General features: G+C 61.3%; 1 protein-coding gene across 1 annotated transcript in view; it reads right to left on the bottom strand.

The window, feature by feature from the left end:
• LOC144601828 (laminin subunit beta-2-like) overlaps positions 1 to 24,407 on the bottom strand; it is a gene marked incomplete at its 5' end in the record, with an annotated part of 32,734 nt that extends 8,327 nt beyond the window's left edge. Inside the window, 20 exon segments of the mRNA XM_078414289.1 lie at positions 1,631 to 1,772; positions 4,152 to 4,359; positions 5,025 to 5,169; positions 5,749 to 5,952; positions 6,657 to 6,898; positions 7,944 to 8,128; positions 8,963 to 9,335; positions 11,350 to 11,446; positions 12,463 to 12,680; positions 16,689 to 16,860; positions 16,863 to 16,915; positions 19,242 to 19,335; positions 19,337 to 19,406; positions 21,125 to 21,204; positions 21,206 to 21,250; positions 21,252 to 21,287; positions 21,289 to 21,360; positions 21,859 to 22,019; positions 23,479 to 23,671; positions 24,276 to 24,407. Coding sequence (XP_078270415.1) covers positions 1,631 to 1,772; positions 4,152 to 4,359; positions 5,025 to 5,169; positions 5,749 to 5,952; positions 6,657 to 6,898; positions 7,944 to 8,128; positions 8,963 to 9,335; positions 11,350 to 11,446; positions 12,463 to 12,680; positions 16,689 to 16,860; positions 16,863 to 16,915; positions 19,242 to 19,335; positions 19,337 to 19,406; positions 21,125 to 21,204; positions 21,206 to 21,250; positions 21,252 to 21,287; positions 21,289 to 21,360; positions 21,859 to 22,019; positions 23,479 to 23,671; positions 24,276 to 24,407 — 2,922 coding nt within the window.
• Positions 24,408 to 25,213: the final 806 nt, after the last annotated feature.

Genomic DNA, 25,213 nt, shown 5'->3' with positions numbered 1-25,213 from the left:
AGTGCAACAGGACGGTAGAGGGAGAGGGGGGAGAGAGGGGGAGAGAGAGGGGGAGAGAGAGGGGGAGAGAGAGGGGGGGAGAGAGGGGGGGAGAGAGGGGGAGAGAGAGGGGGAGAGAGAGGGGGAGAGAGGGGGAGAGAGGGGGAGAGAGGGGGAGAGAGGGGGAGAGAGAGAGAGTGGGAGAGAGGGGAGAGGAGAGGGGAGAGAGGGGGGAGAGGAGAGGGGAGAGAGGGGGAGAGAGAAGGGGAGAGAGAGGGGGAGAGAGAGGGGGGAGAGAGGGGGGGAGAGAGGGGGGGAGAGAGGGGGGGAGAGAGGGGGGGAGAGAGAGGGGGGAGAGAGAGGGGGGAGAGAGAGGGGGGAGAGAGAGGGGGGAGAGAGAGGGGGGAGAGAGAGGGGGGAGAGAGAGGGGGGAGAGAGAGGGGGGAGAGAGAGGGGGGAGAGAGAGGGGGGAGAGAGAGGGGGGAGAGAGAGGGGGAGAGAGAGGGGGAGAGAGAGGGGGAGAGAGAGGGGGAGAGAGGGGGAGAGAGGGGGAGAGAGGGGGAGAGAGGGGGAGAGAGAGAGAGTGGGAGAGAGGGGGAGAGGAGAGGGGAGAGAGGGGGGAGAGGAGAGGGGAGAGAGGGGGAGAGAGAAGGGGAGAGAGAGGGGGAGAGAGAGGGGGGAGAGAGGGGGGGAGAGAGGGGGGGAGAGAGGGGGGGAGAGAGGGGGGGAGAGAGGGGGGGAGAGAGAGGGGGGAGAGAGAGGGGGGAGAGAGAGGGGGGAGAGAGAGGGGGGAGAGAGAGGGGGGAGATAGGGGGGAGATAGGGGGAAAGGGAGAGAGGGGGAGAGAGGGGGGGAGAGAGAGGGAGAGGAGAGAGAGAGGGGGGAGAGAGGGGGGAGAGAGAGAGGGGGAGAGCGGGAGAGAGGGGGAGAGGAGAGGGGAGAGAGAGGGGGAGAAGAGAGAGAGGTCTGAGCAGAATTAGGCTCTGACTTGCAGCACCTTTCCCCACACTGGCCTTCGATGGTGATAGGGAGATACAGGATGGAAACAGTCCTTTCAGCCCACTGAGTAAGCATCAACCATTCATCACCCGTTCACACCAGTTCTATGTTATCTCACTGTTCTATGTTATCTCACTTTCGCATCCACTCCATACACTCTAGGGGCAATTTACAGAGGGCCGATTAACCTACAACCCGCACGTCTTTGGGATGTGGGAGGAAGCACTGACCTCCCCGTGTCCCGGGCCAGTCTCATGGTGACCCACCCGCACCCCCTGACCCACCCACCTCTGGTCCCATGGTGACCCGCAGCACCCCCTGGGCTCACAGTGACCTTCCAGCACCCCCTGGGCTCACGGTGACCCCCCTCACCTCCCTGGGCTCACGGTGACCTTCCCGCACCCCCTGTGCTCACGGTGACCTTCCCGCACCCCCTGGGCTCACGGTGACCTTCCAGCACCTCCCTGGGCTCACGGTGACCCCCCTTACCTCCCTGGGCTCACGGTGACCCCCCTTACCTCCCTGGGCTCACGGTGACCTTCCCGCACCCCCTGTGCTCACGGTGACCTTCCCGCACCCCCTGGGCTCACGGTGACCTTCCAGCACCCCCTAGGCTCACGGTGACCCCCCTCACCTCCCTGTGCCCCCTCACCCTGTTGAGTGCCTGCTCGCTGTCCTCGATGTCTCCCTGGGCCTGCTGGACGGTGGTGTCAGCAGCAGCCTGGGCCCGGCCTGCTTCCTCCAGGGCCCGCTTCACCGCCTCTGCCATCTGCTTCACGTTCTCCGCACGGCCCCTGCCAGGGATCAGACATACTCCGTTATACCCCGTTACACCCCCCACCTGCCAACACACTGCCCCCATGTATACCCTCTGCCATCTGCTTCTTGCTCTCTTCAAGGTTCTGCCAGGGACAGAAATACCCCCTTATACCCAATTGTAACCCCATTCTACCCCCTGACCGCCGACACACTGCCCCCCATATGCACCCTCTGCCGTCTGCTCACGTACCCCGCACAGCCCCAGCCAGGGATCAGACATACCCCGTTATACTCACTGAACCTCCTTCCCATGGTGGAAGTGTCAACGGTTAGAGGCACAGCTTCAAGGTGAGAGGGGCAAGGTTTAAAGGAGATGTGTGGGACAAGTGTTTTACACAGAGGGTGGTGGGAGCCTGCAACATACTGGTGGTGTGGTGGTGGAGGCCGATACGATAGTGGTGTTTGAGAAACTCTTGGATTTGCAGGGAGTGGAGGGGTATGGATTACATGCAGGCAGAGGAGATTAGTTTAACTTGACATCATGTTTGGCACATTGTGGGCTGAAGGGCCTGTTGCTGTGCTAGACTGTACTGTTCTGTGTTCTTGTAGGCAGATGTTGGATGGCAGAGACAGAGGGAGACAGACAGAGAGACAGAGACAGACAGACAGACAGAGACAGACAGAGAGAGACTGAGACAGAGAGAGACTGAGATATTGAGAGACTGAGACAGAGAGAGACCAAGAGACAGAGGCAGAGAGACAGAGAGAGACAGAGACAGAGAGACAGGCAGAGAGAGACAGAGAGAGACAGAGACAGAGAGAGACAGAGAGACAGAGAGAGACAGAGAGAGAGAGACAGAGAGAGACTGAGATATAGAGAGACTGAGACTGAGACAGAGAGAGACCAAGAGACAGAGGCAGAGAGACAGAGGCAGAGAGACTGAGACAGAGAGACAGGCAGAGAGAGACTGAAACAGAGAGAGACAGACACAGAGAGACTGAGACAGAGAGAGACTGAGACAGAGACTGAGACAGAGAGATAGAGACTGAGACAGAGAGAGACTGAGACAGAGAGAGACAGAGGGAGACAGAGACAAAGGGAGACTGAGACAGAGCAACATTATGTGTGGATGATTCTGGGGTCCAAGTCCACAGCTCCCTGAAAGTGGTAACACAAGTAGATAAAGCGGTAAAGAAGGTGTACAGTATGTTTGCCTTCAGCTGTCAAGTGAGTATTAGAGTCCGGAAGTCACGATGCAGCTTTATAAATCTTTGGTCCGGCCGCATGTGGAGTATTGCGTGCAGTTCTGGTCACCCCGTTACAGGAAAGATGTGGAGGCTTTGGAGAGGCTGCAGAGGAGGTTTACCAGAATGATGACTGGATTAGAGGGTATTAGCTATGGGGAGAGGTTGGACAAACTTGGATTGAGTTCTCTCGAAAGGCAATGATTGAGGGGGAGACCTGATGGAAGTATGTAAAATTATGAGCATAGATAGGGTAGACAGTCAAAACCTTTTTGCCAGGAGATGTTAAAGACTAGCGGGTATAGTGATAAAGTTTAAATGAGATGTATGAGGCAAGTGGGGGCCTGGAACGTGCTGCTGGGGGTGGGTGGTGGAGCCAGACACAATAGTGGTGTTAAATGGACACCGAGAGCCAGACATGAAGAGGCAGGGATGGAGAAACATATGCACGTGCTGGTGGATGGGATTCGGTAGGTTGGCATCATGAACAGCACAGGCATGATGGGTTGGAGGGCCGGTCCTGTGCTGCTCTGTTCTACGCTCCATGGAAGATGATTAAAGACACAGCAGGCAGAGAGTTAGCTGGTCAGTGGGTGGAGTTGGCTGGTCAGTGGGTGGAGTTGGCTGGTCAGTGGGTGGAGTTGGCTGGTCAGTGGGTGGAGTTGGCTGGTCAGTGGGTGGAGTTGGCTAGTCAGTGGGTGGAGTTGGCTGGCCAGTGAGTGGAGTTGGCTGGCCAGTGGGTGGAGTTGGTCAGTGGGTGGAGTTGGTCAGTGGGTGGAGTTGGTCAGTGGGTGGAGTTGGTCAGTGGGTGGAGTTGGCTGGTCAGTGGGTGGAGTTGGCTGGTCAGTGGGTGGAGTTGGCTGGTCAGTGGGTGGAGTTGGTCAGTGGGTGGAGTTGGTCAGTGGGTGGAGTTGGTCAGCGGGTGGAGTTGGCTGGTCAGTGGATGGAGTTGGTCAGTGGGTGGAGTTAGCTGGTCAGTGGGTGGAGTTGGTCAGCGGGTGGAGTTGGCTGGACAGTGGGTGGAGTTGGCTGGTCAGTGGGTGGAGTTGGCTGGTCAGTGGGTGGAGTTGGCTGGTCAGTGGGTGGAGTTGGCTGGCCAGTGGGTGGAGTTGGTTGGCCAGTGAGTGGAGTTGGCTGGCCAGTGGAGTGGGGCATCTGGCCGGACATACCGAGCCCTCCTGGCGTCCTGAAGGAGTTCTCCTGCTTTCCTCACGTCGTCCGCGGTCTGGTCCAAGATGTCATCCACGTTGGACAGGCTGCTCACCCTGTCCTTGATCTCCTCGGCGAGGTGACGGATCTGCTGTGGGTCAGCAGGGATGTGGATGTTCATGACCTGGGTGGCCACCTTCTCAATGCTGTCGGGATCTGCCCCCTCCTCTGGACATGGGTTCAAGGAAACATACAACAGGCATAGTCAATTGGACAGTAAGCGGGAATAGTAAGAGATGATAGTGAAATGTTGAACCTGATTAGTGAATGTCCAGGACCGAAAGATTACAGAGAATGGTGGACACTGCCCGGTCCATCACAGGTACTGACCTCCCCACCATCCAAGGGATCTACAGGAGGCGCTGCCTCGAAAAGGCAGCCAGCATCATCACAGTCCCACACCACCCTGGCCACGCTCTCATTGCTGCTACCATCGGGAAGAAGGTACATGAGCCTGAAAACTGTGACCTCCAGCTCAAGACCAGCTTCTTCCCAGCAACCATCAGGCTCTTGAATGCTGCACAACACTAACCTAACCTCTTTGGTTGCACTACGGACCGGGTTTGCACTTTTATGGTTGCCTAGTATTATGGTTTAGAGGGATATGGGCTAAACACAGGTAGATGAGACTAGTGTAGATGGTTGGCATGGAGGAGTTGGGCCAAAGGGCTTGTTTCCATGCAGTGTGACTCTATGATGATTATACATGTATCTATGTTATTGTGTGTCCAGGGCTGTCAGGCTGCTGCTAGTCAGATTCTCGCTGCTCCATTGCCTGTCCAGGTGAGCGGTGAGCTCTCTTGCCTGTGGACCCATGATCGCTCTGTCCTTACGTGTCAGGAAGTCTCGGATTTGCCTGATGAGATCACGCAGCTCTTTGTTGGAGTGACTGATCCTCTCCTTGGCATCATTGGCTTTGTCCAGCGTTCCTTGGGCTTTCCGCTTTGCCTCATTCGCCCTCACCTTGGCCTCGGCAACCTGTAGGGACGCGAGCAGTGACCACCTGTCCCTCAGTGCCCACACTGGTACAAACCCAGTGACCATCTCTCCCTCAGTGCCCATACTGGTACCACACCAGTGACCACCTGTCCCTCAGTGCCCACACTGGTACAAACCCAGTGACCATCTGTCCCTCAGTGCCCACAGTACCACACCAGTGACCACCTGTCCCTCAGTGCCCACACCGGTACCACACCAGTGACCACCTGTCCCTCAGTGCCCACACCGGTACCACACCAGTGACCATGTCCCACGATGCCCACCATGGTATCAGACTAGTTATCATCTCTCCCCCCAGAGGTCTCCCCTGGTGGTCTCTCTCCGCCACGGACCCCGGGCTGCTCCCAGGTGGTCTCCCCCTCCCCTGACCTGGACTGCCCCCCCAGTGGTCTCCCCCTCCCCTGGCCCGGACCCCGGACCCCGGACTGCCCCCCTCGGTGGTCTCCCCCTCCCCTGGCCCGGACTGCCCCCCTGGTTGTCACCCCCTCCCCTGGCCCGGACCCTGGGCTGCCCCCCAATGGTCTCCCCCTCCCCTGGTCTGGTCCCCAGGCTGCCCACCTTTTTGAAGAGCTCCTCCACCTCACTCATGGCTTGCTGGATCTCCTGCTCAGACTGCCATGCGCGTTCCAGCGCCGTGTCTGCCACCGCCACGGCACCGTTGCAGTTCAGGCCACCGCAGTGCCGGGTGCCGTCGTCCTCGTAGCAGCCGGCCCCACCGCAGGGACTGTCCGCGCATGGCAGGTCACCGGGGAAACCGCACACCTGCAATGCAACAACCACACAGTCAGACCCCGGCATAGCACACCATGGCACGGCATACCTTGGCACAACGCACCATGGCATGGCGCACCACGGCACGGCGTACCTTGGCACAACGCACCATGGCATGGCGCACCACGGCACGGCGCACCTTGACATGGCTCACCACGGCACGGCGCACCACGGCATGGCTCACCATGGCACAGCGTACCGTAGCATGGCGCACCACGGAACAACGCACCACGGCACGGCGCACCCCGGCACAGTGTACCTCACAACGGTACAGCACACTATGGCACGACACAACATGGCACGGCACAGTACGGCACACCATGGCACACCACAACACTGGTAGAGCTGCTGTCTCACAACACCAGGGACTGAGTTCAATTCCGACTTCAGTTGCTGTCTGTGTGGAGTTTGCACGTACTCCCTGTGACCATGAGGGTTTTCTCCGGCTGCTCCGGGTTCTACCCACATCCCACAGATGTGCGGGTTTGTAGGTTAATCGGCCTCTCTGTAAATTGCCCCGAGTGTGTGGAGAGTGGATGAACAAGAGGGATAACGTAGAACTAGTGTGAATGGGTAATCGTTCAATGGTGCTGCCGATGGGTGCTGGCCTGCTGGGATGCTGTGGGGTGTGAGACCTGGCACCCTGGGGTGTGAGACCTGGCACCCTAGGGTGCTGCGGAATGGCCGTGACCCACCTTTTCGTTGACGTTCTCCAGGCTGAGGGTCTGCACCTTGGCGCTGAGGTCGTTGAGCGCGCGTCGGTTGGCGGCGTTCTTGCGGTGGAAGTCGTCCTTCCTCGCCCGGAGCAGTAGCTCGGCCCGGCGACGGGTGCCCAGTGATTCACTGACCGTGCTGGGCACGGCCAGAGTGGATGCATTCACCGCCCACTCCGCCTGCCAGGACCGCCGGTACGAGTGGCTGATGCTGTCGTAGGCACCTGGGGAGAGGCAGCTACGTCACTGCAGGTGTATGTGTACGGGGAAGGTGTACAGGTGTATGGGGCAGGTGTACAGGTGTATGGAGCAGGTGTACAGGTGTATAGGGCAGGTGTTCAGGTGTATGGAGCAGGTGTACAGGTGTATGGGGCAGGTGTACAGATGTTTGGAACACGTCCAGGTGTACTTGGCAGGTGCACAGGTGTATGGGGCAGGTATATGGGGCAGGTGTACAGGTGTACGGGGCAGGTGTACAGGTGTATGGGGCAGGCGTTCAGGTATACAGGTGTACTTGGCAGGTGCACAGGTGTATGGGGCAGGTGTACAGGTGTATGGGGCAGGTGTACAGGTGTATGGGGAAGGTGTACAGGTGTATGGGGCAGGTGTACAGGTGTTATGGGGCAGGTGCACAGGTGGATGGAGCAGGTGTACAGGTGTATAGGGCAGGTGTACAGGTATATGGGGCAGGTGTACAGGTGTATTTGGCAGGTATACAGGTGTATGGAGCAGGTGTACAGGTGTACGGGGCAGGTGCACTTGACAGGTGTGCAGGTGTATGGGGCAAGTGTGCAGGTGTACGTCTATGGGGCAGGTGTACAGGTTATGGGGCAGGTGCGCAGGTGTACAGGGCAGGTGGATGGGGCACATGTACAGGTGTATGGAGGAGGGTGCAGGAGCCCCCCAACTGATTACGTGCCAGACAGGCATATACCCCAACTGACCACGAGTTGGACATACGTGTGCCTGACTGATTATATGTTGGACGTATGTGAATGCCCCTGTATTACATGTTGGACACATGTGTACCGGGCTAATCATGTGTCTGATACGTATGTCAGACATCAGACCCGTGTGTGACCATACATCAGACACGCATGCATCCCCATGACCTCGCACCGGACACACGTGTGACCACTCTTCGGACCCGTGTGTAGCTCATGTGATGTGTTGGACCTGTGTGTACCCCATGTGACCACATGTCGGTCCCGTGTGTACCCTGTATGACCACGCCCATGTGTACCCCCTGCCCGTGTGTGGGCCACGTACCCAGGAAGTTGGCGTGCCTGAGTTTGTCGAGCTGGCGGCCCAGGTAGCGGGCGGACATGTTGAGTGCGAGGGTGTCGCGGTCCAAGTGCCGCAGCTCCACGCTGGCCCGCCCGTTCTGCTCCTGCACCGCCGTCAGTGTCCACTCCAGCTCGTCCAGCGTGTCCGTCATCCCACTCACCCGCTCCCTGGAGAACACAACACTGGTGTCAGAGCAGAGAGAGCCACTCTGCCCTTACCCCCTACACGCCCGCCAGGTGCCCCTCCCCCTCGGGCAGGCAACGCCCACAGGGATGGAGGCAAATGTGGGCAGGAGGCACTGGTGTAGGTGGCATGGGAGGGATGGGCTGAAGGGCCTGTTTCCACGCTGTGGGACAGAGGTTGGAAGATCAGTGGGAGTGGAGGGGGGGGGGGGGGGAGTTCTGTTGACCCCAAGAGAGAAGGGGTGGGGAGGTCATGTTTACCATGGGAGGGGGGGGGTGGGGTCAGCCCCTCACTGAGGGAGTTGGGGGGAGTGGAGGAGGAGGGTTGGAGAGCTCATGTTTTGCCCCGGTCAGCCTCTCGCTGTGGGGGGAGTGGGGGAGGGGTGGGTGGGACGGTCATGGGGTCAGCCTCTCTCTGTGGGGGGAGTGGGGGAGGGGTGGGTGGGACGGTCATGGGGTCAGCCTGTCTGTGGGGGGGGGACGGTCATGGGGTCAGCCTGTCTCTGTGGGGGGAGTGTGGGGGTGGGGCAGTCATTGGGTCAGCCTGTCTGTGGGTGGGACGGTCATGGGATTAGCCTGTCTCTGTGGGGGAGTGAGGAGGGGTGGGACAGTCACGGGGTCAGCCTCTCTCTGTGGGGGGAGTAGGGAGAGTGGGGGGAGTGTGGGGGGCGGGGCGGTCATGGGTCAGCCTGTCTGTGGGGGGGAGTGTGGGGGTGGGGCGGTCATGGGGTCAGCCTGTCTGTGGGGGGAGTGGGGGGGTGGGGCGGTCGTGGGGTCAGCCTGTCTGTGGGTGGGACGGTCACGGGGTCAGCTCCTCACCGCAGCTCATTGATCAGCTGCATCAGCCCTGCGATGGCGGCTGCGGTGGTGTTGCGAGCACTGACGATGTGTTGCGCCCGCCGCAGCTTCTCCTCCAGCTCCCGGAAGTTCTTGTCGTAGAGAGCGCTGATGCCAGAGAGCCGGATATCGGCGGCCCGCCGCGCCAGGTCACGGGTCTGCGCCGCCAGGTCCTGCACCAGCCGGTCCCAGTCACCAAAACACGCGTGGCACACCTGGCACACGGGAAACTCCCCCGAGAAGCCGCGGGCACATGCGTCGCAGCGCACACCTGACACGCCTGGACGACAGGCACAGTGACCAGTTGCACGGTCACACTGACCACTCCACACCCCACGCTCATCACAGTCACACACTGGGGGGGGGGGGGGGGGGGAGAGGGGGGGGGGAGAGGGGAGAGAGGGGAGAGAGAGGGGAGAGAGGGGAGAGAGGGGAGAGAGGGGAGAGAGGGGAGAGAGGGGAGAGAGAGAGGGGAGAGAGAGAGAGGGGAGAGAGGGGAGAGAGGGGAGAGAGGGGAGAGAGGGGAGAGAGGGGAGAGAGGGGAGAGAGGGGGAGAGAGAGAGGGGAGAGAGAGAGAGGGGAGAGAGGGGAGAGAGAGAGAGAGGGGAGAGAGAGAGAGGGGAGAGAGGGGAGAGAGGGGAGAGAGGGGAGAGAGGGGAGAGAGGGGAGAGAGGGGAGAGAGGGGAGAGAGGGGAGAGAGGGGGGAGAGAGAGAGGGGAGAGAGAGAGAGGGGAGAGAGGGGAGAGAGAGAGAGAGGGGAGAGAGAGAGAGGGGAGAGAGGGGGAGAGGGGAGAGGGGAGAGAGGGGAGAGAGGGGAGAGAGGGGAGAGGGGGAGAGGGAGAGAGGGGAGAGAGGGGAGAGAGGGGAGAGAGGGGAGAGGGGAGAGAGGGGAGAGAGAGAGAGAGAGGGGAGAGAGGGGAGAGAGAGGGGAGAGAGGGGAGAGAGGGGAGAGAGGGGAGAGAGGGGAGAGAGGGGAGAGAGGGGAGAGAGAGAGAGGGGAGAGAGGGGAGAGAGGAGAGAGGGGAGAGAGGGGAGAGAGGGGAGAGAGAGAGGGGAGAGAGGGGAGAGAGGGGAGAGAGAGAGAGGGGAGAGAGGGGAGAGAGAGAGGGGAGAGAGGGGAGAGAGGGGAGAGAGAGAGAGGGGAGAGAGGGGAGAGAGGGGAGAGAGGGGAGAGAGGGAGAGAGGGGAGAGAGGGGAGAGAGGGAGAGAGAGAGAGGGGAGAGAGGGGAGAGAGAGAGAGGGGAGAGAGGGGAGAGAGAGAGGGGAGAGAGAGAGAGGGGAGAGAGGGGAGAGAGGGGAGAGAGAGAGAGGGGAGAGAGGGGAGAGAGAGAGAGGGGAGAGAGGGGAGAGAGAGAGGGGAGAGAGAGAGAGGGGAGAGAGGGGAGAGAGGGGAGAGAGGGGAGAGAGGGGAGAGAGAGGGGAGAGAGGGGAGAGAGAGAGGGGAGAGAGGGGAGAGAGAACGCAGGAAGAGTCAGCAATTCATGATGCAAATTTATTAAAAAGTTATAAACTGTTATGAGACTTTGCAGAAAGTTTTATAAACTTTGGTTAGACCACATTTGGAGTCTTGTTACCCCCATTACAGGAAAGGTGCAGGGGTCACTGTGTGGAGGGGTCGCGGTGTGGACGGGGTCACCGCGGGGCCACGGTGTGAATGGGGTCACCGCGGGGTCACCGTGTGGAAGGGGTCACCGTGTGGACAGGGTCACCATGGGGTCACGGTGTGGACGGGGTCAGGGTGTGGACGGGGTCAGGGTGTGGATGGGGTCACAGTGTGGACGGGGTCACCATGTGGACGGGGGTCCTGGTGTGGGTTGTGACGGGGGTCCCGGTGTGGGTTGTGATGGGGTCCTGGTGTGATTGTGACGGGGTCCCGGTGTGGGTGGTGACGGGGGTCCCGGTGTGGGTTGTGACGGGGGTCCGGTGTGGACCGTGACGGGGGTCCGGTGTGGACCGTGATGGGGGTCCGGTGTGGACCATTTTGGGGGTCCGGTGTGGACTGTGATGGGGGTTCGGTGTGGACCGTGACAGGGTCCCGTGTGGGTTGTGACGGGGGTCCGGTGTGGACCATGACGGGGATCCGGTGTGGACCGTGACGGGGTCCCGTTGTGGACCGTGATGGGGGTCCGGTGTGGACCATGACGGGGTCCGGTGTGGACCGTGATGGGGTCCCGGTGTGATTGTGACGGGGTCCCGTGTGGGTTGTGACGGGGGTCCCGGTGTGGGTGGTGACGGGGGTCCCGGTGTGCGTTGTGATGTGGGTCCCGGTGTGGGTGATGACGGGGGTCCCGGTGTGGGTGGTGATGGGGGTCCCGGTGTGGGTGGTGACGGGGGTCCCAGGCTGTGGTGAGACCTCGGCCATGACTCACCTCGACACTGCACGTTGGGGTCACCCCAGTGATTCTCCTGGCAGTCGGTGCAGGTCCGGCCTCCAAAGCCAGGCCGACACTGGCACTGCCCGCTCACCTGCGGAGAGAGGAGCCGCCGTCAAACCCAGCTCACCGGCTGCGGCACGGCATGGCCTGGCACGGGGTGGAGCCATCACCACACGGTCCTGTAAAAGCACCCGGGGCTCCCACGTTTACAGAGACCTCCCTCACCACAGTTGAATTTTGGAGCGCAGGACAACAGCTGGATTCAGCAGGGCAGGACAACAGCTGGATTCAGCAGGTCAGGGCAACAGCTGGATTCAGCAGGTCAGGGCAACAGCTGGATTCAGCAGGGCAGGACAACAGCTGGATTCAGCAAGTCAGGACAACAGCTGGATTCAGCAGGTCAGGGCAACAGCTGGATTCAGCAAGTCAGGGCAACAGCTGGATTCAGCAGGTCAGGGCAACAGCTGGATTCAGCAAGTCAGGGCAACAGCTGGATTCAGCAGGTCAGGGCAACAGCTGGATTCATCAAGTCAGGACAACAGCTGGATTCAGCAGGGCAGGACAACAGCTGGATTCAGCAGGGCAGGACAACAGCTGGATTCAGCAGGTCAGGGCAACAGCTGGATTCAGCAGGGCAGGACAACAGCTGGATTCAGCGTCAGGACAACAGCTGGATTCAGCAGGGCAGGACAACAGCTGGATTCAGCAGGGCAGGAAAACAGCTGGATTCAGCAGGGCAGGACAACAGCTGGATTCAGCAAGTCAGGACAACAGCAGGATTGGGGAGCACTAACTTTACACAGGCAACAGCTGGATAGAAAGCTGACTGCACTGGAACAACAGTGAGTGCCAACCATACACAGGACAACAGCTGGAATCAGCTGCACAGGGCAACAGCTGGATTGGGCAGTGCTGACCATACACTGGACACTGGCAGCACTGGCTGTTTCAAAGCCACCCAAGGATCACTGCCCGCTGGCCAGTGGGTGAGGGCTGGTCACTGTCCACAGGGCCAGAAGGGACTTGCCCGGGGACTGACCGTGCCAGGCTGTGAACACCCACCATCACGGGAACGACGGTGCAGCGCGGTGCAGCGCGGAGCCTCACCTCATTGCAGGTTGCGGAGAATGCATTGGTGGCGGCGCAGTGGCAGAGCTGGCAGCCGGACCCACCGGCCAGGTTCCAGTGGTCAGGGGCACAGCGGTCACAGTTCTGGCTGGTGACGCTGGGCAGGCACGGGCACTGCCCGGTGGTCCGGTCACACTCACACCCCTCCTGTGGCAGACAGTGGCTGCTGGCAGTGCCCAGCATGTTGCAGGTGCACTCTGTGTCAAGAAACATGCATTAGTGAACGGCGAACGGGGACGGAGAAGGGGGATGGGGAAGGGGAAGGGGGATGGTGAGAGGGATGGTGAACGGGATCTTGAGCAAGAATGGTGAGCGGGGACGATGAGCGGGGAATGTGTGGGAATGGTGAACGGGAATAGTGAGTGGGGATAGTAAACAGAGTCTGTGTACAAGAATAGTGACTGGAATAGTGAACTGGACAGTAAGTGGGAATAATAAGAGGTGATAGTGAATGGGGATATTGAACCTGATTAGTGAATTGTACTGGAGCCTACCAGGGAGAAGGCAATTCTGGATTTAGTGTTATGTAATGAACCGGATTTGATAAGGGAATTCAAGGTAAAGGAACCATTAGAAGGTAGTGACCATAATATGATGTTTTAATCTACAATTTGAGAGGGAGAAGGTAAAATCAGAGGTGTCAGTATTACAGTTGAACAAAGGGGACTGTGGAGGCATGAGGGAGGAGCTGGCCAAAGTTGACTGGAAAGGGACCCGAGCAGGGATGACGGTGGAACAGCAATGGCAGGTATTTCTGGGATTAATACAGAATCAGGATCAGTTCATTCCAAAGAGGAAGAAAGATTCTAAGGGGAGTAAGAGGCGACCGTGGCTGTCAAGGGAAGTCAAGGACAGTCTAAAAATAAAAGAGAAGAAGTATAACATAGCAAAGATGAGTGGGAAGCCGGAGGATTGCGAAACCTTTAAAGAGCAACAGAAGATAACTAAAATGGCCATACGGGGAGAAAAGATGAAATATGAAGGTAAGCTAGCCAAGAATATAAAGGAGGATAGTAAAAGCTTCTTTAGGCAATAGTTAAGACAAATGTGGGTCCCTTGAAGACAGAAACAGGTGAATTTATTATGAGGAACAAGGAAATGGCAAACGAGTTGTACAAGTACTTTGGTTCTGTCTTCATGAAGGAAGACACAAACAATCTCCCAGATGTACTGGGGGACAGAGGACCAAGGGTGATGGAGGAACTGAAGGAAATTCACATTAGGAAATGGTGTTGGGTAGACATGGGACTGAAGGCTGATAAATCCCCAGGGCCTGATGGTCTGCATCCCAGGGTACTCAAGGAGGTGGCTCTAGAAATTGTGGACGCATTGGTGATCATTTTCCAATGTTCCATGGTTCTGGATCAATTCCTGTGGATTGGAGGGTAGCTGGGCGGCACGGTAGCGCAGCGGTAGAGTTGCTGCTTTACAGCGAATGCAGCGCCGGAGACTCAGGTTCGATCCTGACTACGGGTGCTGCACTGTAAGGAGTTTGTACGTTCTCCCCGTGACCTGCGTGGGTTTTCTCCGAGATCTTCGGTTTCCTCCCACACTCCAAAGACGTACAGGTATGTAGGTTAATTGGCTGGGTAAATGTAAAAAAAATAAAAAATTGTCCCTAGTGGGTGTAGGATAGTGTTAATGTATGGGGATCGTTGGGCGGCACGGACTTGGTGGGCCGAAAAGGCCTGTTTCCGGCTGTATATATATGATGATATGATATGATATGATGATGATATGATAATGTTATCCCACTTTTCAAGAAAGGAGGGAGAGAGAAAGCAGGGAATTATTGACCAGTTAGCCTGACATTGGTGGTGGGGAAGATGCTGGAGTCGATTATTAAAGATGTAATAGCGGCGCATTTGGATAGCAGTAACGGGATCGTTCCGAGTCAACATGGATTTACGAAGGGGAGATCATGCTTGACAAATCTTCTGGAATTTTTTGAGGATGTAACAAGTAAAATGGACAAGGGAGAGCCAGTGGATGTGGTGTACCTGGACTTTCACAAAGCCTTTGATAAGGTCCCACACAGGAGATTAGTGGGCAAAATCAGAGCACATGGTATTGGGGGTAGGGTACTGACATGGATAGAAAATTAGTTGGCAGACAGGAAACAAAGAGTAGGGATTAATGGGTCCCTTTCAGAATGGCAGGCAGTGACTAGTGGGGTACCGCAAGACTCGGTGCTGGGACTGCAGCTATTTAAAATATACATTAATGATTTAGATGAAGGAATTAAAAGTAACATTAGCAAATTTGCAGATGACATAAAGGTGGGTGGCAATGTGAACTGCGATGAGGATGCTATGAGGATGCAGGGTGACTTGAACAGGTTGCGTGAATGGGCGGATGCATGGCAGGTGCAGTATAATGTGGATAAATGTGAGGTTATCCACTTTGGTGGCAAGAACGGAAGGCAGATTATTATCTGAATGTGTCAGGTTAGGAAAAGGGGAAGTACAAAGAGATCTGGGTGTCCTTGTACATCAGTCACTGAAAGGAAGCATGCAGGTACAACAGTCAGTGAAGAAAGCTAATGGCAGGTTGGTCTTCATAACGAGAGGACATGAGTATAGGAGCAAAGAGGTCCTTCTACAGTTGTACAGGGCCCGAGTGAGACCGCATCTGGGGTATTGTGTGCAGTTTTGGTCTCCTAATTTGAGGAAGGATATTCTTGCTATTGAGGGAATGCAGCGTAGGTTCACGAGGTTAATTCCCGGGATGGTGGGACTGACATATGATGAAAGAATGGAGCGACTAGGTTTGTATACACTGGAGTTTAGAAGATGAGAGGCGATCTTATAGAAACATATACATTTATTATGGGATTGGGCACGCTAGATGCAGGAAACATGTTCCCAATGTTGGGGGATTCCAGAACCAGAGGCCACAGTTTAAGAATAAGGCTTAAGCCATTTAGAACTGAGATGAGGAAAAACTTTTTCACACAATGAGTTGTGAATTTGTGAAATTCTCTGCCTCTGAAGGCAATGGAGGCCGATTCACTGAATGATTCAAGAGAGGGATTAGATAGAGCTCTTTGGGCTAGCGGAATCAAGGGGTGTGGGGAGAAGGCTGGAACAGGGTACTGATTGTGGATGATCAGCCATGATCACATTGAATGGTGGTGCTGACTCGAAGGGCCGAATGGCCTCCTCCTGCACCTATTGTCGATGTATCTATGTGTTTATCTAGTTTCTTCCCAGCAACCACCAGGCTCTTGAACACTGCATAACACTAACCTCAGCAACTGTGATCTTCTATGGACTGTGTCTTTGGTTGTATTACGGACTGTGGTTCTGCACCATTGTGGTTACCCAGTATTACTGTTATTAATTTATTGCAATAATCATTATGATATATTTACCTGTGTGTTGTGTTTATGGGCCAGTACAGATGACAATTAAACACTGTTGACCCTTGAAGGCAACGGTTGGCACATTAGGACCGAGCTCAGACGGAAAGCTTTCCACTTGAGCAGTGTGGCAGACACGGAAACAGGCCCTTCGGCCCAACTCGCCAAAGCTAACCCAAGATGCCCCATCTGCGCTAGTCCCACCTGCCTGCATTTGGCCCATATGCCTCTAAACCTTTCTATCCATGTACCTGTCCAAATGTCTTTTATGATAGTACCTGCCTCAACTACCTCCTCTGGCAGCTTGTTCCATATACCCATCACCCTCTGTGTTAACAAATTGCCCCTCGGGTTCCTATTAAATCTTTCCCCCCCTCACCTGAGACCTTTGTCCTCTGGTTGTGGATTCCCCTACTCTGGGTCAAGTCTCTGTGCATTCACCCTATCTATTGCCCTCATGATTTTATGCACTGCTATGGGATCATGCTTCATCCTCCTGCGCTCCAAGGGATAAAGTCTTGGCATGCCCAACCTCTCTCTGCAGCTCAGGCCTCCAGCAACATCTTCTCTGCACTTCTATTGTTTTCTACACTACTTGCAGCTTAAATACTTCTGGAAAGGCAACTGACCACAGGGTGATCGGTGCCGTCATCCATCACCACCGTCAGGAGCCCCATCGAGCCGATGGCAGCCCCTTCCCTCAATCCGATCATTGCCGACCATTCCCTCCAATACCGATCCCGTCCTGTGGCTGAAGTGCCAGATTCCGTTTGTCCCCATCCACCCCCCACCCCCCCCCCGGTGATGCTGCCCCGGACCCCTGTCCCACGTCGGACAGACTCACTGCGGCAGGAGTGTCGCCGGGCATCGCCGTGGTAACCCCGCCGGCAGAGTTGGCACTGCGCCCCCTCCGTGTGGTACAGGCACCTCAGACACCGGCCCGTCTCCCGGTCACAGGCCCGAGGATCGCCCGCGGCAACGTTGCCATGGCACTGGCACGGAGCACACCGGCCCCCCTGGCAACAAGGGGTTTCCATAGTAACCGGGGCGCGCACTCCTGGCATCGGGGGCCTGTCGGCAGAGAGGGGAGTCACCTATAGTCGGTCTGTGTTAGAGGGCCAGGGATCCCGGAGCTGTGGTGGGCAGAGATTCCTCAACAAGCTTCCTCCCAGCTGGTCATGCCCCCTCTCGCCCCTTCACATTCTGCTGTCCCCCCTCCTCCCCAATTGTACACATCCCCCCCCCCATCCCCCCACCCACCACGCTCATCTCCCATCCCCAAATCCACCATTTCCTTTTTACCCCCCTCTCCCCTGCCCCAACCCCTTCCACCCATACCCCTCCCTCCTGCTTTACATGCCCCTCTCCTCTCCTTATCTCACACCCTTCGCCTCCTTCTCACCTCCAGCCTTACTCCACCATCTGCCTATCACCCCTCACCCGTATCCACCTATCACTCTCCAGGATTTGTCTCGTCTCCACCTCTCTATTCCAGCATTCTCCCCCCTACTCCATCACTCTGAAGAAGGGTCCCCGAAACGTCGTCTGTCCACTCCCTCCACAGATGCTGCCTGACCCCGCTGACTTCCTCCAGCACTTTGTTTTTAGCTCAAAGTCCCAAGCTCTCCTCCTGGCCCCACCCCCACCTCCACAAGGGTAATTACCCCATACCCCTCACTGCCCCCCTCCCCCATCGCTGCCTCCCTCCCCCTGTCACTGCCCCCCTCCCCTGTCACTTCCCCTTGCCCCCCTGTCACTGCCCCCCTCCCGTCACTGCCCCCCTCCCCCTGTCACTGCCCCTTGCCCCCTGTCACTGCCCCCCTCCCGTCACTGCCCCCCCTCCCCCCTGTCACTGCCCCTTGCCCCCTGTCACTGCCCCCCCTCCCCTATCACTGCCCCCCTCCCCCTGTCACTGCCCCCCTCCCCCTGCCCCTGCATTACTGCCCCCCTCCCCCTTCATCACTGCCCCCCTCCCCTATCACTGCCCCCCTCCCCCTGCCCCTGCATTACTGCCCCCCTCCCCCTGTCACTACCCCCCTCCCGTCACTGCCCCTTGCCCCCTGTCACTGCCCCCCTCCCCTATCACTGCCCCCCTCCCCCGATCACTGCCCCCCTCCCCCCTGTCACTGCCCCCTCCCCCTGCCCCTGCATTACTGCCCCCCTCCCCATGTCACTGCCCCCTCCCCCTGCCCCTGCATTACTGCCCCCCCTCCCCCCTATCACTGCCCCCCCTCCCCCTATCACTGCCCCCCTCCCCGTCACTGCCCCCCTCCCCCTGTCATTGCCCCCCTCCCCGTCACTGCCCCCCCTCCCTCTGTCACTGCCCCCCTCTATCACTGCCCCCCCTCCCCCTGTCACTGCCCCCTCCCCCTGCCCCTGCATTACTGCCCCCCTCCCCCTATCACTGCCCCCCTCCCCGTCACTGCCCCCCTCCCCCCTGTCATTGCCCCCTCCCGCTGTCACTGCCCCCTCCCCTATCACTGCCCCCCTCCCCGTCACTGCCCCCCTCCCTCTGTCACTGCCCCCTCCCCCCCTATCACTGCCCCCCTCCCCCTGTCACTGCCCCCTCCCCTGTCACTGCCCCCTCCCTCTATCACTGCCCCCCTCCCCCTGTCACTACCCCCCTCCCCCTTTCACTACCCCTTGCCCCCTGTCACTGCCCCCTCCCCCTATCACTGCCCCCTCCCCCTATCACTGCCCCCCTCCCCCTGTCACTGCCCCACTCCCTCTATCACTACCCCCCCTCCCCCTGTCACTGCCCCTTGCCCCCTGTCACTGCCTCCCTCCCCTTGTCACTGCCCCCTCCCCTATCACTGCCCCCTCCCCCTATCACTGCCCCCTCCCCCTATCACTGCCCCCTCCCCCTATCACTGCCCCCTCCCCGTCACTGCCCCCCTCACCCTGTCACTGCCCCCTCCCACTGTCACTGCCCCCTCCCCTATCACTACCCCCTCCCCTGTCACTGCCCCCCCTCCCCCTATCACTGCCCCCCTCCCCCTGTCACTGCCCCCCTCCCCCTGTCACTGCCCCCCTTCCCCCCTGTCCACTGCCCCCCCTCCCCCTGCCACTGCCCTTGCCCCCTGTCACTGCCCTCCTCCCCCCTGTCACTGCCCTCCTCCCCCGTCACTGCCCCCCTCCCCCCGTCACTGCCCCTTGCCCCCTGTCACTGCCCCCCTCCCCGTCACTGCCCCCCTCCCCCCTGTCACTGCCCTCCTCCCCGTCACTGCCCCCTCCCCCTGTCACTGCCCCTTGCCCCTGTCACTGCCCCCCCTCCCCCTGTCACTGCCCCTTGCCCCCTGTCACTGCCCCCCTCCCCGTCACTGCCCCCCCTCCCCCTGTCACTGCCCCCCCTCCCCCTGTCACTGCCCCTTGCCCCCGTATCTCTGCCCCAACCCACCTGTGTATCCGGCATGGCACTCACACACCAGCTGACGGCTCTGTCCGTCCAGCCGACAGGAGGTGGCGAAGTTGCGGTCACTGCCCGGACCCACCCGGACATGGGCACGGACGGCACTGTCCCCCTGTCCCCAACTCCGGGTTGCCATGGTAACCAGGGGCACACCTGCAGGAGAGGGGGCACGTTACATGGGAGGGGTTCATGGTACATGGGAGGGGGTGGGGGAGGGGTGGGTTGGGGTGGGGGAGGTGGTGCAGTGGGGGTGGGGGAGGTGGTGGGGTGGGGGAGGTGGAGGGGTGCGGTGGGGGTGGGGAGGTGTAGGAGTGCTGTGGGGGTGGGGAGGTGGTGGAGTGCTGTGGGGGTGGGGGCGTGGCGGGGTGCGGGTGGGGAGGTGGAGGAGTGCTGTGGGGGTGGGGGCGTGGCGGGGGTGCGGTGGGGGTAGGGAGGAGGAGGGGTGCGGTGGGGGTGGGGAGGAGGAGGGGTGCGGTGGGGGTGGGGGTGGGGAGGTGGAGGGGTGCGGTGGGGGTGGGGAGGTGGACGGGTACGGTGGGGATGGGCAGGTGGAGGGGTGCAGTGGGTGTGGGGGAGGGGGTGGGTTGGGGTGGGGGAGGTGGTGCAGTGGGGGTGGGGGAGGTGGTGGGGTGGGGGGAGGTGGTGGGGTGGGGGGAGGGTGGTGGGGTGGGGGAGGTGGAGGGGTGCGGTGGGGGTGGGGAAGTGCGGTGGGGGTGGGGAGGTGCGGTGGGGGTGGGGACGTTGTGGGCTGCAGTGGGGGTGGGGGAGGTGGTGGGGTGGGGGAGGTGGTGGGGTGGGGGAGGTGGAGGGGTGCGGTGGGGGTGGGGAGGTGGCGGGGTGCGGTGGGGGTGGGGAGGTGGGGAGGTGGAGGGGTGTGGTGGGGGTGGGGAGGTGGAGGGGTGCGGTGGGGGTGGGGGAGGTGGGAGGGCGTGCGGTGGGGGGGTGGGGAGGTGGGGTGTGAGGGGAGGTGGGAGGGGTGCGGTGGGGGTGGGGGAGGTGGCGGGGTGCGGTGGGGGTGGGGAGGTGGGGTGGGGGAGGTGGAGGGGTGCGGTGGGGGTGGGGAGGGTGGCGGGGTGCGGTGGGGGTGGGGAGGTGGAGGGGTGCGGTGGGGTGGGGAGGTGCGGTGGGGGTGGCGGGGTGCGGGTGGGGGTGGGGGAGGTGCGGTGGGGGTGGGGAAGGTGGCGGGGTGCAGTGGGGGTGGGGAGGTGGAGGGGTGCGGTGGGGTTGGGGAGGTGGAGGGGTGCGGTGGGGGTGGGGAGGTGCGGTGGGGGTGGCGGGGTGCGGTGGGGGTGGGGAGGTGCGGTGGGGGTGGGGACGTTGCGGGCTGCAGTGGGGGTGGGGAGGTGGAGGGGGTGCGGTGGGGGGTGGGGACGTTGCGGGCTGCAGTGGGTGTGGGGAGGTGGAGGGGTGCGGTGGGGGTGGGGAGGTGCGGTGGGGGTGGCGGGGTGCGGTTTGGGGTGGGGAGGTGGGGAGGTGGCGGGGTGCGGTGGGGGTGGGGAGGTGCGGTGGGGGTGGCGGGGTGCGGTGGGGGTGGGGAGGTGGGGAGGTGGCGGGTGCGGTGGGGGTGGGGAGGTGCGGTGGGGGTGGCGGGGTGCGGTGGGGGTGGGAGGTGGCAGGGTGCGGTGGGGGTGGGGAGGTGGGAGGTGGCGGGGTGCGGTGGGGGTGGGGAGGTGTGGTGGGGGTGGGGACGTTGCGGGCTGCAGTGGGGGTGGGGAGGTGGCGGGGTGCGGTGGGGGTGGGGAGGTGGAGGGGTGCGGAGGGGGTGGGGAGGTGGAGGGGTGCGGTGGGGGTGGGGAGGTGGAGGGGTGCGGAGGGGGTGGGAGGTGGAGGGGTGCGGTGGGGATGGGTACGTGGCGGGGTGCAGTGCTTACTGTTGGCAGTGTGTGCCGCTGGTGTGGTGCCGGCAGCCCTGGCAGGCCCCGGTGCGGGGCTCACACTCCTCGGTGTGGCCCGTGGCACTGGCAGAGTCGGCAGGTGGGGAACCCCCAGTGCCCCCCTCTGGCACTGGCCGCACTGGGAGCCAAACGCCCCTGACCCGGCACTGGCACTGACCGCTGGCTTGGTCACACTGTGGCCCCATTGACCCCTCCGGATCACAGCGGCAACCCTGGGGGAAGGGAGAGACGGTCAGTGCCCACGGCTACAACCCCTCCCGCCCTACCCCCCTCTCCCCACTCACTGACCGCTCCCCATGCCACACTGACCCCCCCACCCCCACACTGACCCCCCCACCCTGACCCCCCACACTGAACCCCACCCCCACACTAACCCCTCAACCGCACACTTGACCCCTCACCCCCACACTGCACCCCACACCCACACAGACCCCCACCCCCACACTGAACCCCCACCCCCACACTGACCCCCCACACCCCCACACCCACACTGACCCCCCACACCCCCACCCCCACACTGAACCCCCACCCCCCACACTGACCCCCACCACCCCCACCCCCACACCCCACCCCCACACTGACCCCCACCCCCACACTGACCCCCCCACCCCCACCCCCACCCCCACACTGACCCCCCCACCCCCCACACTGACCCCCGCCCCACCCTTGTTGAGGACTACGCGCCCTGCCCTGACCATGCAGCCCATGACCCTGCGGTGACCCTTACCCCTGCAGCCGGCAGGTCCAAAGCCGAAGGTGCCGGGGCTGCAGCTGCTGCACCGTCGACCCATCACGTTGGCCTTGCACTGGCACTGCCCGCCCCGCGGGCGGCACTCTGAGCTCACCGAGCCCTGGGGATCACAGCGACACGCTGCAACACAGAGATACTGTCACCCCTAGAGTCACCCACCATCACCCCCACCCTCCACCCACCCCCCACCCACCATCACCCCTCACCCCACCATCACCCCCACCCCACATCACCCCCACCCCCCACCCACCCCTCACCCACCATCACCCCCACCCCACATCACCCCCACCCCCCACCCACCCCTCACCCACCATCACCCCCACCCCCCACCCACCCCCCACCCACCCCTCACCCACCATCACCCCCCACCCCCACCCACCCCCCACCCCACATCACCCCTCACCCACCATCACCCCCCACCCCCCACCCAACCCTCACCCACCATCACCCCCACCCCCACCCACCCCTCACCCCACATCACCCCTCACCCACCATCACCCCCCACCCCCCACCCCACATCACCCCTCACCCACCATCACCCCCACCCCCCACCCACCCCTCACCCACCATCACCCCCACCCCCCACCCACCCCCTCACCCACCATCACCCCCACCCCCCACTCACCCACCATCACCCCCACCCCCCACCCACCCCTCACCCACCATCACCCCCACCCCCCACTCACCCACCATCACCCCCACCCCCCACCCACCCCACCATCACCCCCACCCCCCACTCACCCACCATCACCCCCACCCCCCACCCACCCACCATCACCCCACCCCCCACTCACCCACCCATCACCCCCACCCCCCACCCACCCACCATCACCCCCACCCCCCCACTCACCCACCATCACCCCCACCCCCCACCCACCCACCATCACCCCCACCCCCCACTCACCCACTATCACCCCCACCCCCCACCCACCCACCATCACCCCCACGCCCCCACCACCCCTCACCCACCATCACCCCCATCACCCCCCCCCACCCTTTATCACCCCTCACCCACCCCCTCCTGTGGGGGTCACAGCGGCACGCTACAACATAATGTCCCGTGTCACCCCCCCATTCTTCCTATAGCTGGGCTTATGTTGGGCTAGTTTATATTCTCATTACATTGGAGGGGATGCAGGAGAGATTCACCAGGATGTTACCTGGGTTTGCGGCTTGAGTTACAGGAGAGGTTGGATGGGCTGGGACTTTGATCTCTGGAGTGTAGGAGGCTGAGGGGTGACCTTATTGAGGTGCACAAGATCATGAGGGGCACGGATGAAGTGAACGCTCACAGTCTGCATCCCCAGGGTAGAGGGTTCTAAAACTAGAGGCACGGGATTAAGGTGAGAGGGGAGATTTAAGAGGGACCTCGGGGGCAACTTTTCCACTCGGAGGATAGTCCGGATCTGGAAGCTATGGAAGCGGATACAATTATGGCTTTTAAATAAATGTGGACAACATATATGGATAGGAAGGGGTTTAGAGGGATGTGGGGCAAATGGAGGCAAACTTGACTGGCCCAACTTGGTCAAGGTGTAGGTGAGTTGGAGGGGTGGGTTAGCGGGCTGGCCAGACTCACGCTGTGCTCCGTTGTAGACCAGAGCGGCCATGCTGTCGATGAGCGGCTGGCAGAGTTGGGGTGTGGCCGGGGAGCCCAGGATGATGCTGTTGCCGTGGCAATGGTAGCGCTCGAAGGTCTCCTTCCTGGCGATGGAGGCAATGTCCCCAGCGATGAACATCTCCAGCGAGGAGTAACGAGGGACCAGGACTATCTGTGGGCAGAGGCCAATGGCCTGAGGTGGTCTCGGTCCGGTCCCATCCTGCCCAGCCCATCCCCCATCCCATCCCCATCCCTGACCATCCCACCGCCATCCCATCCCTGACCATCCCACCCCATCCCATCCCTGACCATCCCACCCCATCCCTGACCATCCCACCCCATCCCTGACCATCTCACCCCGTCCCTGACCATCTAAACCCATCCCACCCCCACCCCACCCCATCCCTGACCATCCCACCCCATCCCTGACCATCCCACCCCATCCCTGACCATCCCATCCCATCCCTGACCATCTAACCCCATCCTGACCATCCCACCCCGTCCCTGACCATCTAACCCCATCCCTGACCATCTCACCCCGTCCCTGACCATCTCACCCCGTCCCTGACCATCCCACCCATCCCTGACCATCTAACCCATCCCTGACCATCCCACCCCCGTCCCTGACCATCCCACCCAATCCCTGACCATCTCACCCCGTCCCACACCATCCCATTCCTTTCCTTGCCATCCCACCCCACCCAGTCCCATCCCCCACCCATGGACGGAGCCACCTCTGGGAGGAAGGTTCGACATCCAGACCCCTTGCCACTCACCGAGTCGAGCAGGATGCTGGCGTTGGGGACCCGCTCCCGGGCCGCGTGGCGCTCGAAGTGCAGCCGCAGGGTGTAGGTGACCCCACGCTCCAGGCACACGGGCTGTGGGAGCAACACGTACCTGGGCAGGGGAAGAGAGGGTCACCATGGCACCAGGCCCGGGCGGGGGGGGGAGGGGGAGAGAGGGTCACCATGGCACCAGGCCCGGGCGGGGGGGGGGGAGGGGGAGAGAGGGTCACCATGGCACCAGGCCCGGGCGGGGGGGGGGAGAGAGGGTCACCATGGCACCAGGCCCGGGCGGGGGGGGGAGAGAGGGTCACCATGGCACCAGGCCCGGGCGGGGGGGGGGGAGGGGGAGAGAGGGTCACCATGGCACCAGGCCTGGGCGGGGGGGGGGAGGGGGAGAGAGGGTCACCATGGCACCAGGCCCGGGCGGGGGGGGGGAGGGGGAGAGAGGGTCACCATGGCATCAGGCCCGGGCGGGGGGGGGAGAGAGGGTCACCATGGCACCAGACCTGGGCGGGGGGGGGAGGGGGAGAGGGGTCACCATGGCAACAGGCCCGGGCGGGGGGGGAGGGGCGAGAGAGGGTCACCATGGCACCGCCGGGCGGGGGGGGGAGGGGGAGAGAGGGTCACCATGGCAACAGGCCCGGGCGGGGGGGGGAGGGGGAGAGAGGGTCACCATGGCACAGGCCCGGGCGGGGGGGGGGAGGGGGAGAGAGGGTCACCATGGCACCAGGCCCGGGCGGGGGGGGAGGGGGAGAGAGGGTCACCATGGCACCAGGCCCGGGCGGGGGGGAGGGGAGAGAGGGGAGGAGGAGAGAGGTGAGGGAGGGGAGAGAGTGAGGAGGGAGAGAGTGAGATGGAGGAGGAGAGAGTGAGATGAACAAGGAAGGGAAAGAGAGATGAAGGAGCAGAGGGTGGGGATGGGGAGTTGG

The sequence above is a fragment of the Rhinoraja longicauda genome, chromosome 17, assembly GCF_053455715.1.
Source record: "Rhinoraja longicauda isolate Sanriku21f chromosome 17, sRhiLon1.1, whole genome shotgun sequence".
NCBI classification, from domain to species: Eukaryota; Metazoa; Chordata; class Chondrichthyes; order Rajiformes; family Arhynchobatidae; genus Rhinoraja; species Rhinoraja longicauda.
Note: the sequence above shows the minus strand (reverse complement) of the source record. Positions and strands in the feature narration are given on the sequence as shown.